This window comes from Leuciscus leuciscus, assembly GCF_965113295.1.
Source record: "Leuciscus leuciscus genome assembly, chromosome: 19".
Lineage (NCBI taxonomy): Eukaryota > Metazoa > Chordata > Actinopteri > Cypriniformes > Leuciscidae > Leuciscus > Leuciscus leuciscus.
Genome location: NC_138743.1, coordinates 17,430,691 through 17,447,838, shown reverse-complemented (window position 1 = coordinate 17,447,838; position 17,148 = coordinate 17,430,691). Strand labels below are relative to the sequence as shown.

At 38.7% G+C, this 17,148-nt stretch overlaps 1 protein-coding gene across 2 annotated transcripts in view; it reads right to left on the bottom strand.

Annotated features, from left to right (window-relative positions):
• The window catches only part of ccdc85cb (coiled-coil domain containing 85C, b), a 50,107-nt gene extending 34,204 nt beyond the window's left edge, over positions 1-15,903 (bottom strand). For both annotated transcript variants that reach the window (XM_082148507.1, XM_082148508.1), the window contains exon 1: positions 14,648-15,903. In XM_082148507.1, coding sequence (XP_082004633.1) covers positions 14,648-15,347 — 700 coding nt within the window. In that variant the 5' untranslated portion in view covers positions 15,348-15,903. The remainder of the gene's footprint in view (positions 1-14,647) is intronic.
• Between the last annotated feature and the right edge of the window lie 1,245 nt (positions 15,904-17,148).

Sequence of the window (17,148 nt, the reverse complement as noted above, 5' to 3'; positions counted from 1 at the left end):
TGATTTTCCATATGCAGCCCTCTGGGTCATATGTGTATTCTAAGTCCCCCCCATCAATGGCTGGGCATAACTGCATATTTCTCTCTGGAGATATGCTTCCCAGTGTACCTTGGTATCCCTGTGTTAAGTAGGACTCCTTCGTTCGTGCTAGTCTCACAACAGGGAGCTCAGACTTACGCAGGGCACTGGAAGACAGCCGAGGTGGCGTGATTAGACTGGAACCCCAATCGTCGTCATCCGACGTAACTCGGAGTGACCACGAAAGGGAACGTCTCGGTTACGGATGTAACCCTCGTTCCCTGAGTGGGAACGGAGACGTTACGTCTTCCTGCCACTTCCGCTGTACCGCTGAAAAACGCCTGGGGCTAGTCTCGGCTCCTCAGCGAAGACATATCTGCATTGTGCCAGCGTACTTCCTTTTATACCCCCTGCGGCGGGCGGAGTTACGCTAGGCAAATTCCGCAGACCCATGGCATTTCATTGCCATTGGCTCGTTTTATATACTCGAAGGTGATAGGCTTCTAAGCGAAACCCCAATCGTCGTCATCCGACGTAACGTCTCCGTTCCCACTCAGGGAACGAGGGTTACATCCGTAACCGAGACGTTTCTCTCCCTCCTCGACCCCCAGCAGTTTCAAGCATACCGGAAAAAATTCCCGCATTCAGTCTTCTCCAGCTTAACGCAGAGTCATGGACTATTCTATCTGTCCGGGTAAAAACAGAACTGACTGACTGACTGATTTTGAAGGCAAAAGTCCTGCTGATCTCATTGATTTCCTTCAAAAAAAAAAAAAAACTGGGTGAGAGCATGGGACTGTCCCTGTGTCCACTGCTTCTGTCGAGCAGACACTCTCAGCCCTAAAGCGAATTAAAATTTATGCCAGAAATATGACTGAACAGACTCGACTTTCAGCATTATCTTCCATGGTGATAGAAAAGGACTTATTGTTGGACCTGAAACGCACAGATAACCTGTACAACAGAGTAACTGAAGTCTTCTTGAGGGAAGAATGGAGGTAAAAATAATCAGTAGGTTTGGTGAGTATAATGCTTTTTTTGTCCCCGTTTTTTCCGTGCTGAATATGATTTTAAATTTTTCTTGTAAATTTATGATCGAATATTCATTTATTTCAAACATTCATACTATTAAAAGTGCATTTCTAAAATAAATAAATGTGGGTTTAAATATCAAATCCCCTGCAAAACCGTATTCCCCAGGGTTTCCGTGGTCGGAGAACTCAAAAGGTAGCCTACTACAAAAATGCACAGAAAAACACGGGGTGGACTATATTGAATTGTGTTAATTGGGTTTCTTGCTTTAGTAATGGCATTCATTCTCGATGAATAAGATACCTGTATGTGATGCAAAGCCCTGTTATACTGCGTTGCAGTATAATATTGATGGTTTCTATAGCCGTGGGATCATAATGATGGTATTAATAGGTGGATTAATTCAGGTAGGACACCACTGAAGGCCTAGGTGTGAAATGCACTGCCCGCTACTGCTGGCCAATGATGATAAATCTCAGAATTACCAAAAAATGGATGCTTAACATACCACAAATGAACAACCACCCTTTTTGAAATTATGAAATTATGATGAATTATGAACTCTCCATTCAAGTGTGGCAAGCAGGGCGGGTCGAGGGCCGTGAGAACGGTGCAAAGCTTAAAAGGAGGAATGACGACAGTGAAGGATGAGAGAGGACCAGGCCTGGACTATTTTACGTTATGTTTTGTTCATGTCTGTGGGGCAGATGTCCATGAGGGGCTGCCACTTTTACTTTCGTTTTGTATTTGTTTTATTATTAAAGAGTGGAAAGGTCCGCCGCCTCCTTCTTCCCTTATCAACAAATCTTGCTACATCAAGAAATCAACCATTACATTTATGTTTTAATCATATGTAGACTAGCCTTCCTAAACTACAAGTCCATTTTCTTGTGTTAATTCTCATGCTTGCCTATGTCAACTCAGTTTAATTTAGAGGATGTGTCTGAATTTTACACAATCACAATCTTCTCAAAGAGCTAGAAGTCAAAAACTCTTATGTCTACAATGCTGGATTCAAGTCTATAGTCCAAAACAATCAAAAATCTATGACCTTAGCATGGACATTTTTAACAGTGCCTATGTTTATGCTTTATGGTCAGGTTTCCTTGTTATTATCTTCCCACATATTATGCAACTGACCCGGGAAAAACATTACTTCAACATGCCAATGAACCACAGCCATGTCAGCATCCCTCTCAGTCTTTCCATGAGGGTCTATCGTAACATAAAAGTGCATGGGCATGCAGTAGTATGACTTCTGTTTCTGCAGTCTCCATCCCTCTGGGGCCTTGTGAGTAATTGGAGGTGTGAATTTTAAGGCATTGGCTTATCCCTCCACCAGATCCAGGACTTAAGATTTTCTGGCAGGTCCCGCAAAAAGTTCATATTAAGTTGCATTCCAACACATCTTGCCATCTTAGTACCTACCCCTGTGCCGGTGTCCTTTTTAATCTCGGACCACCAAGCGTTCACTGGTCCCACTGGATAGCTATAAGACGCGCTGGTGGAGCCAGAGATGAAACCGCAATGCGGAGACCTCAGGCAAGCTCTGACTTCATCTGATGGAAACGGCTTCAGTGCAGTTTTTACAGAGCCCTGACTGACACATCTGTGGTGGAGAAAAAACTGAGCTCAACCAGTGGTGATATCTTCCACCAAATTCATGAGTTTTCCCAATTAGTGTGGATTATGTAACCACCTCATTCCTAGAATTTAGAAACAGCAGGGACAGAGTCCCAGGCGTAAGGACATTTTCTGTGAACAGACACATCTGTTGCAGTGTTGCTATATATCCATCTCAGGCTTGTTTCTAGCAAGAGATGTACTTTCGTTTGAGAGGCAACTGTTGTTCTATTCATTTCTCAAGCTTATTCATAAACGAGGGTCTGAAACAAGCCTTGACCTCCTTTGAAGTAAAAAAATAGCAAAGTGACAATACCGTGGGAGAGGATAGTGCACACTCCAAAAACACAAAAAATGGTATCCTAGCAACAAGAGACTTAACAGTCTTGCTTGCACTGCAAAATTTACGGATTCTGAGACTTAATCTTGAGCTCGCCACAAAAAGCACCCCAACCCCCGTGAAGAGCAACTTTCATCTTTTACGCCCTTGTGAATCCCTCTACTCATAAGAAAACATTCCCTTCACTCTTACTTGAATTTTGAGTAGAGTACAGTTTGTGATGGAGGAGAGGTTAGATTGCTGATTTAAAACTATGAGCTGAATGAAGGGTGTGTCTTTAACTGATGCAGGAGTGTTTAACTTCATTCCACAAATGCATCTAGAGCTTTATTGCAGATTTTTCAAGTTCAAAGGGCACTGCTAATGGCATAGGGAGCAAGGGAACAAAGGGCTCCAGGACCGGGATTAACAACCACTGCTATAAGTAACTTTGTAACTATACAGTCGTGGTCAGAATTATTGGCACCCTTGGTAAATATATAAAAAAGAAGCCTGTGAAAATAAATCGGAATTGTTAATCCTTTTGACTTTTTATCAAAAATAACTTCACAAAAATCTAACCTTTCATTGAAGTAAAACAATTAAAACTGGGGGCATCTCCAGAGGGAATCTCATTATGAAATGAATTATTTTCTCTAATACACATTTTCCACAATTGATAGCACCATTTTATTAAATACTTTTTGCAACCTCTTTTTGCCAAGATAACAGCTCTGAGTCTTCTCTTATAATGCCTGATGAGTTTGGAGAACACCTGACAAGAGATCAGAGACCATTCCTTAATACAGAATCTCTCCAGATCTTTAATGTTGGCGCTTCTTCTCTTCAGTTCTCCTCACTCATTTTATATTGGGTTCAGGTCAGGGGATTGAGATAGTCATGGCAGAACCACCATTTTGTGCACAGTGACCAATTTTTGTGTTTATTTTGATGTTTGTTTTGGATAATTGTCCTGATGGAAGATCCAACCAATCCAATTATATGATTTCCAGCAGAGGCGGTCAGGTTTTGATTTTTTATCTGTTGGTATTTGCTAGAATACATGATAGCATGTATCTGAACAAGAAGTCCAGGACCTCCAGCTAAAAAATAGGCCCACAACATTAAAGATCCAGCAGTATATGTATAATATACAAATACACTGTAAAAAGTGATCAGTTGACAACTTAAAAAAGTGAGAAAACCCACTTATGAAGTCTATTTACTTAATGTTAGGCAACAGGTTTCCTCACTTTTTTCCTCAACTTTTGTTAAATCAAATGTAATTTATTCCTGTAATGGTAAAGCTGTATTTTCAGCATCATTACTCCATTCTTCAGTGTCACACGATCCTTCAGAAGTCAGTCTATGATGATTTGCTGCTCAAGAAATTTTTTTGTGATTCTTGATACATTTCTGTGACCTACTAATTCTCTAATGAGAGTTAGTTCACATGTAGTTGCAAAGTTACTTATTTTTAGTAGAATGTCTAAAGTGAACTATCAAAATAAAGTGTAACCTAAAATTAAAATAATTTCCAATTGGGAGGGTAATTTGCTGACAGAAACTGGTCGGTTCACTTCATGTGAACTGCAGAATACATGTTAATAGAATCATTATTTTCAGTGATTTAACTGAACCTTTTTGCAAACAGGACAGAATCAAATTATTGAGTTAATATTTGATAATAAACATCCTCACCTAAGCTGATATGGATGTTCCCTGCAAGACAAAACAGGATGGATTCATTTATCTGCTCTTTATTGACAATTTTTTTAAAGGTGTGTCTGTCTCCAAGCTCCTGTGGAATGCACCTGGAATGATGCTGCATGGGTAAAACATACCTTTAACGCATACAGATCATATCAGTCTCTAGAGAGAATAGCTCACCTAAGAGCTGAAGCAAACAGTGTAAGCTAGCTTAAAGGCATAATCATTAAGAGATGCTGTCATTTCACGAATCCTACACTTTTGTAAAACCACTTGGCTTTTAGTTTAGCCCTTAAGACTGCTGGAGACTGAAAACAGCAAACACCAGAGCAAAAGAACCAACAAAAAAAATAAAATAAAAAAAAGACAAAACAGTGGTCAAGAAAATTTGATGACAAGCTATTTAGAGATTTTCCAAACTACTAACAGTGGCTTGGGCTGTTTCTAAGCAGGCTGCTTAATCAATGAGGTAAGGAAATATTTTTGAGATGAAAACCTAAAAAAATGCTGCATGACCACATTTGCCACCACAAGGTGGGCATTAATTTTCAATAATTCAGTGGTTGCACAATTCTGCAGAAACGCTGCAAATTTCCAATATATTCAAAAGTCCATCATCCCATGATTGGGTAAAAAAATAAGGCCACAGTTGTTGCAGTGAAGACACACACCCCTCCAATCCTGTTCTCACATGAGAACTGAGACGCCAACAGGGTTAGACAGTCCTGCTCAAATGGTGTAATAGAAAAGGTGTAAATCCCCCTCCCAGGACTAAAGGTTTACAGGATGGGCATTTTTCCCCAGCTCAGCAGGTTTCCTTCTTGCCTGCAGACATGTCTAGTGCATTCATGCTTCCAGAGGACCATTCAACAGTTTTGGAAGGCCTCAGCTTTGCGTTTTTTTTTAGATAAAAGCAATGGACAGATGGCCCACTTCTTTAGGAAGAAAACACAAGCTCAGAACATGGAGAGGCAGACCCTCAATTCTTCCAAAAGTAATAAGAAATATGAAGATCCAGTTTGGGGATTTTTGGTATGGAGCACCTAAGGGGACATGATGATTTGAGAAATGAACAATTTGAAATGGTAGGAAATATTATATTTCAGTGCTTTTGTGTTCTTTTGTTTCCCCAGAGAAACTCTCCCACAAAACATTTGCATTCTCTCGCAAAAGCATTGTGTTCCCCAAGAAACTCAGCGTTCTTTCGCAGCATTGTTGCGTTTCCCTGAGAAACCTTGCGTTCACTTGTAAAAGCGCTGAAATGTAGTTTTTTACCATTTACCTCATATTTCTAGAGATGCACTGATACAAAATTTCTCTGCCGATACCAATAGCTGATTATTCAGAATGATATCTGCCGATACTGATACCGATAGTTTGATTTTCTTAAGGAACAAAAATCTCTACCAACTAATGCTACAAACTATTTAGGGAACCCTCTCATTTGGTACTACCTATACTATAATATTAGAGGTTAAAATTAATAACAGATCCCAGTATTATATTCAAATGCTATTTATTTTCACATTTATTATGTTTTGTTATATATTATATGTTTGTATACTCACTTGCACATAAGGTAGTTTTCATAAACACTTGTCTTCATGACAAATTTATGCAAGCATACATATATAACTAACAGTAAAAAAAAAGCTATTCTTAAGTGTTTTTATTGCTTACTAACAAACTGTGAACACTGGATAACTTTCCAGAGGTAAATGCAATGTTAAGTGACATTGTTTACAGGCTGTTTTATTGGCGTGTTTCTGCGGTTGATTGAGCAATTACATAACATGATACATTTCAGTTAGTTGTACTGTATCTTTCAACATACCTTCTGATGTTCATGCATGTTTTTTCGTGATGTAACTTGTATTAAAGTGGAACAGATGCCTCGCGCTCCACGCTGCAGCTTGAACTGAGGTTGGTGTTGACTTGTTTTTCACGTTTTCACTACCTTTTGATTGACAAGATATAATCGGCCCTGATCATCGGCTGTTTTTAAACAATCGGCCAATGGCTGACAGTGAAAATAATTGCTTTTACCAGCCGATACCGAATATTGGCCGATATATCAGTGCATCTTTAATTATTTCCCTCACAAAAGTATTGAGAGAATGCAAAAGCATTGAAATATACATTTTCATCCCATCTATTTTTTTCCCCCATCACCATGTCCCTGCTTTATATTAGGTGATATATGTCGTGGGAATCATCAACGTGGGAGGAATGTATGAAGTTGAAAGCAAGACACTTTATGACCGATTTCATGAATCCCAAAAAGAACACTTAATGAGGATGAATGAAGGCAAAAAATCTATCAACAAAATAATACAGATTAATAAAGAAAGTCCAGCAGTTGCATGCCACAAATTGGACAAAGTCATCACAATGACATATGGGACACTAGGACAAAATGTCAGAGGTGAAAGACAGAGACACACTCTGTGAATTTGCTTAGAGAATACGCTATTCTCCTGGCAGATTGCAGAAACGGCTGACGCTCACAGGAAGAGCCCCATCCAAATTGGCCTCTGATGACATTGGGGACATTTTGGTTAACTTTTGCCTGACACGAAATGAAGGTCACCGTTTGCGTCAACAGAATCGGATTGCTGAATGTGTGCTTTGGAGCAGCTAGTGCCCTGCCAATGTGCCACCTGGTCTCTTCATTTACAACCTCATTACGCTCCATTTCATTAGGCAGCAATAAATAAACAGACAATCAATGGATTCCCACCTGGATCTACTGTAGATGGATGCTACAAGCCCATGAAATTGCTCAACAAGCTCTAGTTATAAACACTGACTTTGGAGTTGGTAATGTGCAAAACTTTTAATCGACTAGTGTGAGTAGCCCGACTGGAAGTTGATTAACTGGTCTTCAGGAAGCCCTGAATAAGAATAATAAGGCTGATTTGGGGTTCAACTGGCCCACAATCAGACACATAGGGACAGTAGCTTAGGACATGTTCTTAGGGATCCCGAAATGAGTTTTGAAAAGTTTTTACTTTTACTCAAATTCTTTAATCATTTATTCACTTAATGCCAGATGTATGACTTTCTTTCTTCACACACAAAAAAAGTTAAGAAAAACAATTCATCTCTGTGAGTCCATATAATGCAAGTGTAAGGATCGCCCAAAGTTGAAGCTTCAAAAACCACACAAAGTAAATATGACAGGAAGCCATATGACCCCAGTTGATAAATTAAGGAGTATCCCATAAAAAAACACAATGGTAATGACACAAAATGCTCCAAATACAGCGCAAGTTGTGATGCAACATCAAAAGATGTCTATCTGTATGTTTATAACTGTACAACAGCTGTGGTTAATTAAAGCTGCCAGTAATACAAAAAAGAGAAGCTATTTAAAAGCAACAGTGCCAACAGCTGTCCAGATCAAGAGTTTCACACAGAACATCTACAGACAGTTTACTTAACCATTTTCTAAGACCAAAGGTTATTTAAACTATACACTATATAAGTGGAAATTCTCCATCTCAATTCTTGTCGTCTTATGTGAGGTTCACTGTATGAGTCTCACTTATGTCTCTTTATTCAGGTTGTTGAGAAAGTTTTGTTTAATAAGGAATGTGGGAATTTGTGAAAGGCAGCCTTTCTGTCTGAATAAAGCCAGCTGAAAGAGCCTGCGTGGGCCCTGTCATGCCTGCACTCCTAGACAAAACGACCAAGAAAGACCTTCCACTATTGCAGAGCCACAAACAAAGTAAAAAAATAAACTCTTGCTGCATTGGTTTTCCCTTTAATTCCGCCATGGATTCAGTAACTGTCCTACATGCTGTGACAGCACAGATAAGAAGTTTTGTTTAAGAATACCATGTTGTGATTTATCTGTCTTGCGTATACAGGAAAAGCGAGTTTTTAAAGAGCAACACTTCTGACGCTGGCCAGCTGAGTGGCACACCCTTTAAACTCCTAGAATATAATTAATAAAAGAAACAAGCCTGGATAAAGAACTCTGCCAAGTTATAGGGAAACGTACTATTTACATTTTTATAAATCCTTTCGAGTGTCCAATCCTGCTCATGGAGATCCACCTTCCTGCAGAGTTTAGCTCAAACAAACCAGGCTGGAAGTTTCTAGTGATCCTGAAGACTTTGATTAGCTGGTTCAAGAGTGTTTAATTAGGGTTAAAGCTAAATTCTGCAGGAATGTGGCCCCCCATGAACAGGATTGGATACCCATGCTTTAAAATAATAGAAAATTATCTGGTCACCATTTGATAAAAGTTTACAGACTGAAATTCCATGAATGTTATGCAGGGTCACCACACCAAGATGCAATCAGGCTTGGCAAATGATTGAGTTGTGAAGACCTGGCTAAGCCAGTTTCACAGGTTCACTTTAACCCTCATTGGGTCACTGCCCTCATTCTTAAAATGGGTTCAGTGATTTAACATTGATACAAGGTGAAAAAGACCTCATAAGCTATCTTAATGCAACAGCAACATACAGTAAGTGAAAAAGATTGTGCGGGCTGTCAAGAGATTATTTTATGGGGGGTTGATGAGATTAAATAAACACCTTTTAAAAATGTGGCACTTTTTAACAGGGATGCACCGAATTACTTTTTACTGAAATCTGATTTGAGACCAATATTATTACATGTTAGTATAGGGATACTGAGCAAGATACTTTTGACACTTTTCTGACACTGGTTGAGTTTCTGCAGCAGGGTCATTTCAAATTACATGCAGCACTTAGCTTTGAGAACCTCTGCGTAAGTCAATGATATCCAGATTACCACATCCATTCAGAAGTTACTCAGTAACTCACAACATTTACCTCACCGAAGTGTAATAACAAATGGACCCCTCACTGGTCTGATAATACTCCCTCTGTTTATCATCACATTGCCATTTTATGTCTGTCTTCTTGCTTCATGCCCTTATCAACATATATAGCCTAAGTTTTCCCCTCTGCTTCTAATAACTGAGCATTGTCAATTAACTGAAATAGATCATTTACAATAACAAATAATAAAAATAAAATAAAAACAATAACCAAGTATGCCTATACAATTATAGGTAAAGTAAAAGTGGACAAAGAATTATTCGAAATAATCAAGCTAATAAACAGATTGTTTTGCTGAAAAAAGTCAGCCATGACTTTTAAACACAAACATCAATATGAAATCAACACTGAATTTATGTATAATGAATGTATAAATTGTATAATCTCATAGTTCCTAATTTTTCATAAAATGTAATCCCCTTCGTCTTTACATTACTGAGATCCAAGAGTTTTCAATAGAGCTCAAGTCATGATGTTAATTTTTCAGATCAACCCAGCAGGCTCATTTATCATTTCTAGTGGGGTTTTGTAACGGCGGTTTTCGAATTATACAGTATAGATACATGCAGTAAAATAAGGTCTGGTTAATATTACTTTAAGTGATTTTCCCGCTTTGCTTTACTGTTTTGTTTTTTGTCAGTCCGTTTATGTTTTGTATCTGAAACGGACATACAACTTTGATTTGTCTGATTTGTCAAGTACATAAACTTCTTTTGCTATTTCAACACAATCTCATGGTAATTCTTAATTTTACATTTGGGCAAACTAGTGGCCAAAATCATATGAATCTCATTTCAGTTTTTTTGTATGATTGATACAAAAAAATAGCTACGGTTTTTACCGTGAGACTGGGTCTTTTGAGATTGGGTCTTTTCCATGGGTTGGGTATTTTTAGTCCTTATGTGGCAAAATAGGCCTTGTTAAATCTTAGAAGCGTGGCTATACAGGGAATATAGGCATATGACCATCACTTAACAAGTGCTTTTAACTCTTCCCCCGCCAGAGTTTTTGAAAAAAGTTGCCAGCCACCGCCAGCATTTTTGATCATTTTCACAAAAGTTTCATGGCACCCAGAATATTTTGTTGTATGAATATCTGAACATGCATTTATTTTAGCTTCATGCATTCCTTTTTATTAACACTTGAATGTGGGTGTTTCATAAAAAAAAGCAACATTTTGAGCAAAAAGCTGAGAAAATCACATTTTTGTCAAAGACTACGTCTGGATCAGATTCAGACCGATGATCAGAAGTAGATGGAGAAGATCGAGTCCATCCACACCCCAAAGCTTCACTATCCTGTAGCTGGTCCTGGGTCGAAATTTTATTCAGTAACATTAGGCAGTTCTGAGTTATATGCTGTTTAATGTTGATGATCTCGTTATTTTACATATGCCTACATGATATCGCTTCAGTACTATTTCAGAAGATGTGTATTATACCGTACATGAAAATGTGATCTGTAAAATCACCGTAAATAACAGATAGATTTGTGTCATATATCGTTAAAAAGGTCTCTACTAGCAGAATACAACAAGCATATTTATTTCAGTTTGAGACCAAACTATAACAAGTATTTGCATTAAAAAACGCTGCCAACGCATGTTTTGTAACTTCACAAAACATTATTAAACCATAATAGATCGCATATCTTTATTTAGAGCAGGTGGTCTTGAACGAAAAGCAAAACAAAAAATAAGATATTGCATAGATCATGAAGAGACAACATGCTGCTCGGCTAAAGATATAGGATTTTTGGGATTTGATCGCATCACGGTCATGACACAGTGTTTGTTTTGAAAGCAGTCGTCATTTGAAAGTTCAACCAATTGAAACTGGATCTCAGGTGTGGTGGGTGGGTATAGGTGATGTTGAGAGACCAATCGCACACTGTTTTACGGCTTGAAATTTGAATTTTTGCCAATTTGAAAACTGCCATTAAAAAAAAAAACGGTTTGAAATTCCAATGGAACCCATGACTTGAAATCTCACCATGGATTTTAGAATTAACCTGAGCACTCTATTAACTATTAAACTGACAAAAGTCTAAGTTGACTGACACAGGTTGCTGTAGAAGATCTGAGTGAGAAATTGATGACGACTAAAGCCATTAACATGCTTTACATGCATGACAATCAACAGGACACTTGTTAGACAGTGATTCACAGGATCTTGATTTACTTTCGAAATCTAAATTGCAAAAATGTTGCCCACAGAAACCAGTGTTAGAATATGCTAGCAATGTAGCACTCCTTCCTGTGTGTGTGAAGGCTTCAACTCTTGAAACCATAGAGTTGTGAGCAGTTGTGCAACACAGCTTGGGATCGAACACTGCAATGAAATATGAACCTGTCTCTGAAGATCACCGCAGCACCATCTGTGCATTGGGACGGCCAACGGCTCGGCTGATTGATGAGACCCCTTAAGGAGGAAAGAGAGCAGGGGACCTCATACACACACACACACACACATACACACACACACACACACACACACACACACACACACACACACACACACACACACACACACACACACACACACACACACACACACACACACACACACACACACACACTCTCAAATCCATCCACTCTCTATTTTCCTTACACTAGCCAATATCTCTGGCAAATACCTCCACAGGTCCCACTTCAAACATTTATCACCTTCCTACGGCTGTTAGCGAGTCTGAGGATCCCTGTGGAATCAAGATACACACTCCGTCCGAACATATACTGTATGCACTTTACCTGACATCATATTAAATGACACTGCGCCACACATTGAATCCAGGCCACACACATTGACCCCCAGGGGCTTAACCATGATAAAATTGATTTTATTGATTGGAAAAGATGGCATAGCGACAGGCCTCTTTAAGATCAAAGTAGACCACCATGTTGCGCACAAGCCATGTAGAGTTTATCAGGGTGGAAATGTGTGAATCTGATTAAAGACTTTTGCACAGTTACATTGTAATGACAAAAATGTGTGACCAGCTCATAAAGAAACTAAAAATAAAAGACATTCCCTGACTTAGTTGTCTATAAAAGTCTGTAGACTGATTTTTCTGTGAAGGATTCGGGTCATTTTTGCAGAGATAATTCAAAGGATGTGACTTTGAGAGAAAAACGCGCAGCACATATTTAAATATTCATCTAAACGTCGCTCTCAGCACCGTGGACACAGTTCACTTAACGGCCACCGGTGTCGCTAATAACTAGGGTTTCTGAATTCTACATATAGCCCCTTTAAATAAAATATTATCGTTTTTGCATTTCAGTAATGAGAATAAGATTTTTATTATTATGGTAATGATATTTGTGCTTAATTGCCACAATAAAAAAAAAACTCAATGGTCCTAAAAATAGGCATAATTTATTCATTTTGATTTGGGGTGAAATATGACTTGAGAGGCTTCATAAGCATAAGACAGCAGAAGTGAGACCGAAAAATTATACATTGTCAAACACTGATGTTTTAAATGTATCAGAGGTCAACATTCTATTTGGTCAATCTATGCTCAAACATTACAAGCTTTCTAAACATTGTCAATTGGCATTTATGTTAAACGCAGACTCAAAAGTCAAAAGCTAGCCAACTCAGCAGGAAGCATTTTCAGATGTCGCTTCAAAAGCACAATACTGTCTTGTCATCTGAAATCATGGCATTGTTGGGAGTGCAACTAAAGCCAGGCTTAACACGCCATTTCATTACAGCTATCAAACAGTCAGCTCATCTGGGTGTTTAGGGTGGTGATCACATTGATTTCTTTTTGTAAGCCCTTTCACAACATGAGAAAACAAAGACCATCAGCAAATCCAAAATCCATACACCCGACCTACTGTAAAAGCAATTAACACCAGACCTTCACTCAAGGCCACACTCTTGATATTGTTGTTTTATTGATCTGAGGTGATTCAAGTAATTACCACAGGGGTAATTAGTTACATCTTCAGTAATAGTGTGAGATCTAAACACTAGCTTACAGATATACTAGTAATATAATCGTTCACATTAGTTCACCCAAGCTATTTTGCAAGTTTGCTCCTCTAGTTTCATATTACTTACAGAACTTAAAACTAAAGCGTCAGGAAATGACAGATTCCAATAATGCTAATGCTAGTATTAGTTAAATAAAATCAAGACTAATCAAACTTCATACCTCAGATTAATGAGCAATACTGTTAAAACCCCACATGAAATGCATTTTTCTCCCCTGTTTACATATTTCAAATTGAAACAGTAAGTTGACAGGAAATATTGTTTTGAATAGCTAATACACTTTCGTTTATGCTGCAGTCATAAGCCATGATTTATTGCTTGCAATTGACAATCAGAGGCATTTGGCATTTATAATTTAGGGGGAGGGGTATTCCACTGAAACTTCATATAGTGTTCACACATTTAAATCAGATGTTTGCTAATAAGATAGTAGCATGTGAGGGAATCCCAATATAGTGGCGCAGTGACATCATGAGCCCTCCAGCTCTTTATTAAATAAGTGGGACATTCTCGTTCTAGACAGAATTTGATTGAAGAAAAAAAAAATGGACACACCCACTAGTGCAAGATGAGTCATCAGAATTGATGGTTTGTTTTTCTGTAAGACAAAAGGTCCTTGCACACTGAGTCTGAAATTTTCGCAACGTAAACGTAAAAGTAAACTTTTAATCGGTCGGGATAATCCCGCAGCTCCTTCCTTGATGAGGAAGTGGAACTCTCCTTCCTCTCTAAGCAATCTCAGGATTGGATGATGGACCTAAAATTTCCTCTTTATCTTTCTCTTTTTAAGAAGAGACAGGACAACAAAATCATCCTCACTGCTTGAAGACTCCATTTTCTATTGTTTTGCGAATGTTTTCGCAACGGATTAGCCTAATTAATACGCATCGGACTCAGTGTGCAAGGTTTCTGTCCTTGACAAATTTTTAGGATGGCGAATACGAAAAATTTTATTCGAAAATGTAGGACTCAGTGTGCAAGGACCTAAAGACTTAAATGTGTACTTATTAAGAGAGTACTAATATATGCATGGCCTCAAAGCTAAAAGATATGCACTGAAAGACACAAAACTCCAATTTCATTGTGGTGTTTAAACAGTAATGGTGGCAAAGACGTTTACTCACCATTGAGTCCATTGGGGATGCTCCTGTGATGATGTGGAGCAGAAAGATCATCCATCGATCGTCTTATGGTGCCAACCTTGGTTTCTACAGTCTTGTGTATATGATTAAGATGATGGTCTGGGCTTCCAGCACTTCCACCGCTGGAGGTACTGCTCCCATCACCAACATCTCTGACGGTTCCTGAACCTCCATTTAGGTTGCTCAGACTGGACTGGCTGTCAATAGAACTCCTTGATCCCGCTCCATTCCTGTCTTCATCCAACATGAGAATGATTTCCTTTAGTTCTGCATTCTCCCGAAGAATGTTCTCCTGGTTGACCTCCAGGTCCTTGAGTTTCTGCTGATAGGTGCTCATCTCCTTCCACACGGAGCTCGCCGTATACCTGCCAAACCTCTGCCATTCCCGAGACAGCTTCTTACCTTTCTGCCGATCGTCGTCGAGAAAGCAGCAGAGTTCCCTGAGCTCCTGGTTATCGTCTTGCAGTTTCTGGTTGATATCCTTCAGATTACGGATCTCATGGAGGTGAACCTGCAGTCTGCGGTTGATGTCCTTCATCATGTTCCCATGTTCCAGCATCAGGCTCATCTTCTCGCCATCAACCCTTCTCAGTCTCTTAATCAAGTCCTCTTTGCTCCATCGGATCAGTTCATCATCAGAGATCTTACTCAGGTCATCGTTAGGACAGTGTTTTGCCATCATGACTCTTACAGAGGAACAGTCTCAGGGTGAAATATTCAACATAGATCTAACATAATGCTGTTTCAATCCCACCAGAAAAGCACAATGTAAAAACGCATTAAAAACCAAAAGGATTCATATAATGTTCACGGGAATCCCTTTGTAAAATTGCAAGACTGTGCATAAACTGATTTGTATTCCAGAGAAATGTATTTTCAAACTATCACCTTTATTAACGCCTCACTCACCACCACTAACTTTGTAATCATGCATGTTTTTAAATATCCTAAAATGTGCACGATATATGAATCCACGGGCATCGTTTTAAATGAAACGCGTTTTTTCTCAAGAAAAAAATCCTTTAGGCAAGAAAGATCTTAGAGGTTTCAAGAGCAATATTAAGAAAAATAATAATAACTATAAACACAGCCTTCATTTAAAAAAACATGCCTGCATTCACGTTCAGATGAATCGGAAGCTTCAGAGCTCAGATCAGAATGGGTTTGTAGTTTAGCTCCTCATGTGTGTCGATGTTCAGGGTCTCTCTCGGGTTCTGCTCTTCCTCTGAACTGGTGTGTGAAGAAATGATCCGAGCGGATCGGAGCAGGTTCAGGGATGAGAGGCAAAAAGCAGGATCTGCCCTCTTAAAGAGACAGAGCCTACATTTCCCAACCCCTTATAAAGAAACACAAGCGGGATGATTGTTATTCTATTTATTAGGTATAAGTAAAGGGAAAGAATAAATGATGGAACGTCGATCGACCGTGTCATTACTTTCAAACCACTCATTTTAAAGACCATTTTATATTTGGTTAGCAGATGTCTCGTTGCTGCCAGAGATAGCCTATTTATCATTCAAAGAAAGTCAAATATGACTTACTTTTCCTCTAAAATGTAAATTGAACAGACAAACCGATAAAAATGTATACTTAAATTGTGATTTGGATAAAAGTGTCCGTCAGGTGTTAAAATATGGCATTACAATCACACACACACACACACACACACACACACACACACACACACACACACACACACACACACACACACACACACACACACACACACACAAACACACACACACACACACACACACACACACACACACACACACACACACACACACACACACACACACACACACACACACACACACACACACACACACACACACACACACACACACACAAAAAACTGATATCACATAAAATCAGATCCACTTATCAGATCTTTATTTTAGGACACTTGTGATTTTTATCAAGGCTATTATTCACATTTCTGTTTGGGTCAAACTTTCATTTTCTCACAAAATATGTTTTTCTACATCTAGCATCCACTTCAATGAATGACTAAATTGAGAATGGTCCATATGTTACTGCAGAAGTGATTGTGGAGAGTTTTGTTGGTGAATTTCGCCCTCTAGTGGCCAAACATTATATTTCCATCCGGGTACTATTTACAGGCTGTTACAGGCCACGAAACAATCGACGAACAATCCGTAAAAAGTGTTTTTGGTCGGTTGGTAAGTCACACACATTTTTTCCTCTTTATCCTTCCTCTTTTAAAAAAAATAAAAATAAAAATACTTGTAGCCTATACCTTAATAATTAATCTCAATCTCATTTAATTCGTATCTTTTCTATAAAAAGGTGGTAAATCGGCAAATGTGGTAAAGTTATATTTTGGCACATCACTTAGCTAAAAAATAAGAAACAATAAGATGGTCCTTGACAATTTTGCACTCTACAAGATAAAACATGTCATGTTATGATCAAATAGAGTTTTTTCCGCCTATCTGCCACAGCTGGCTCCATAGCTCAGT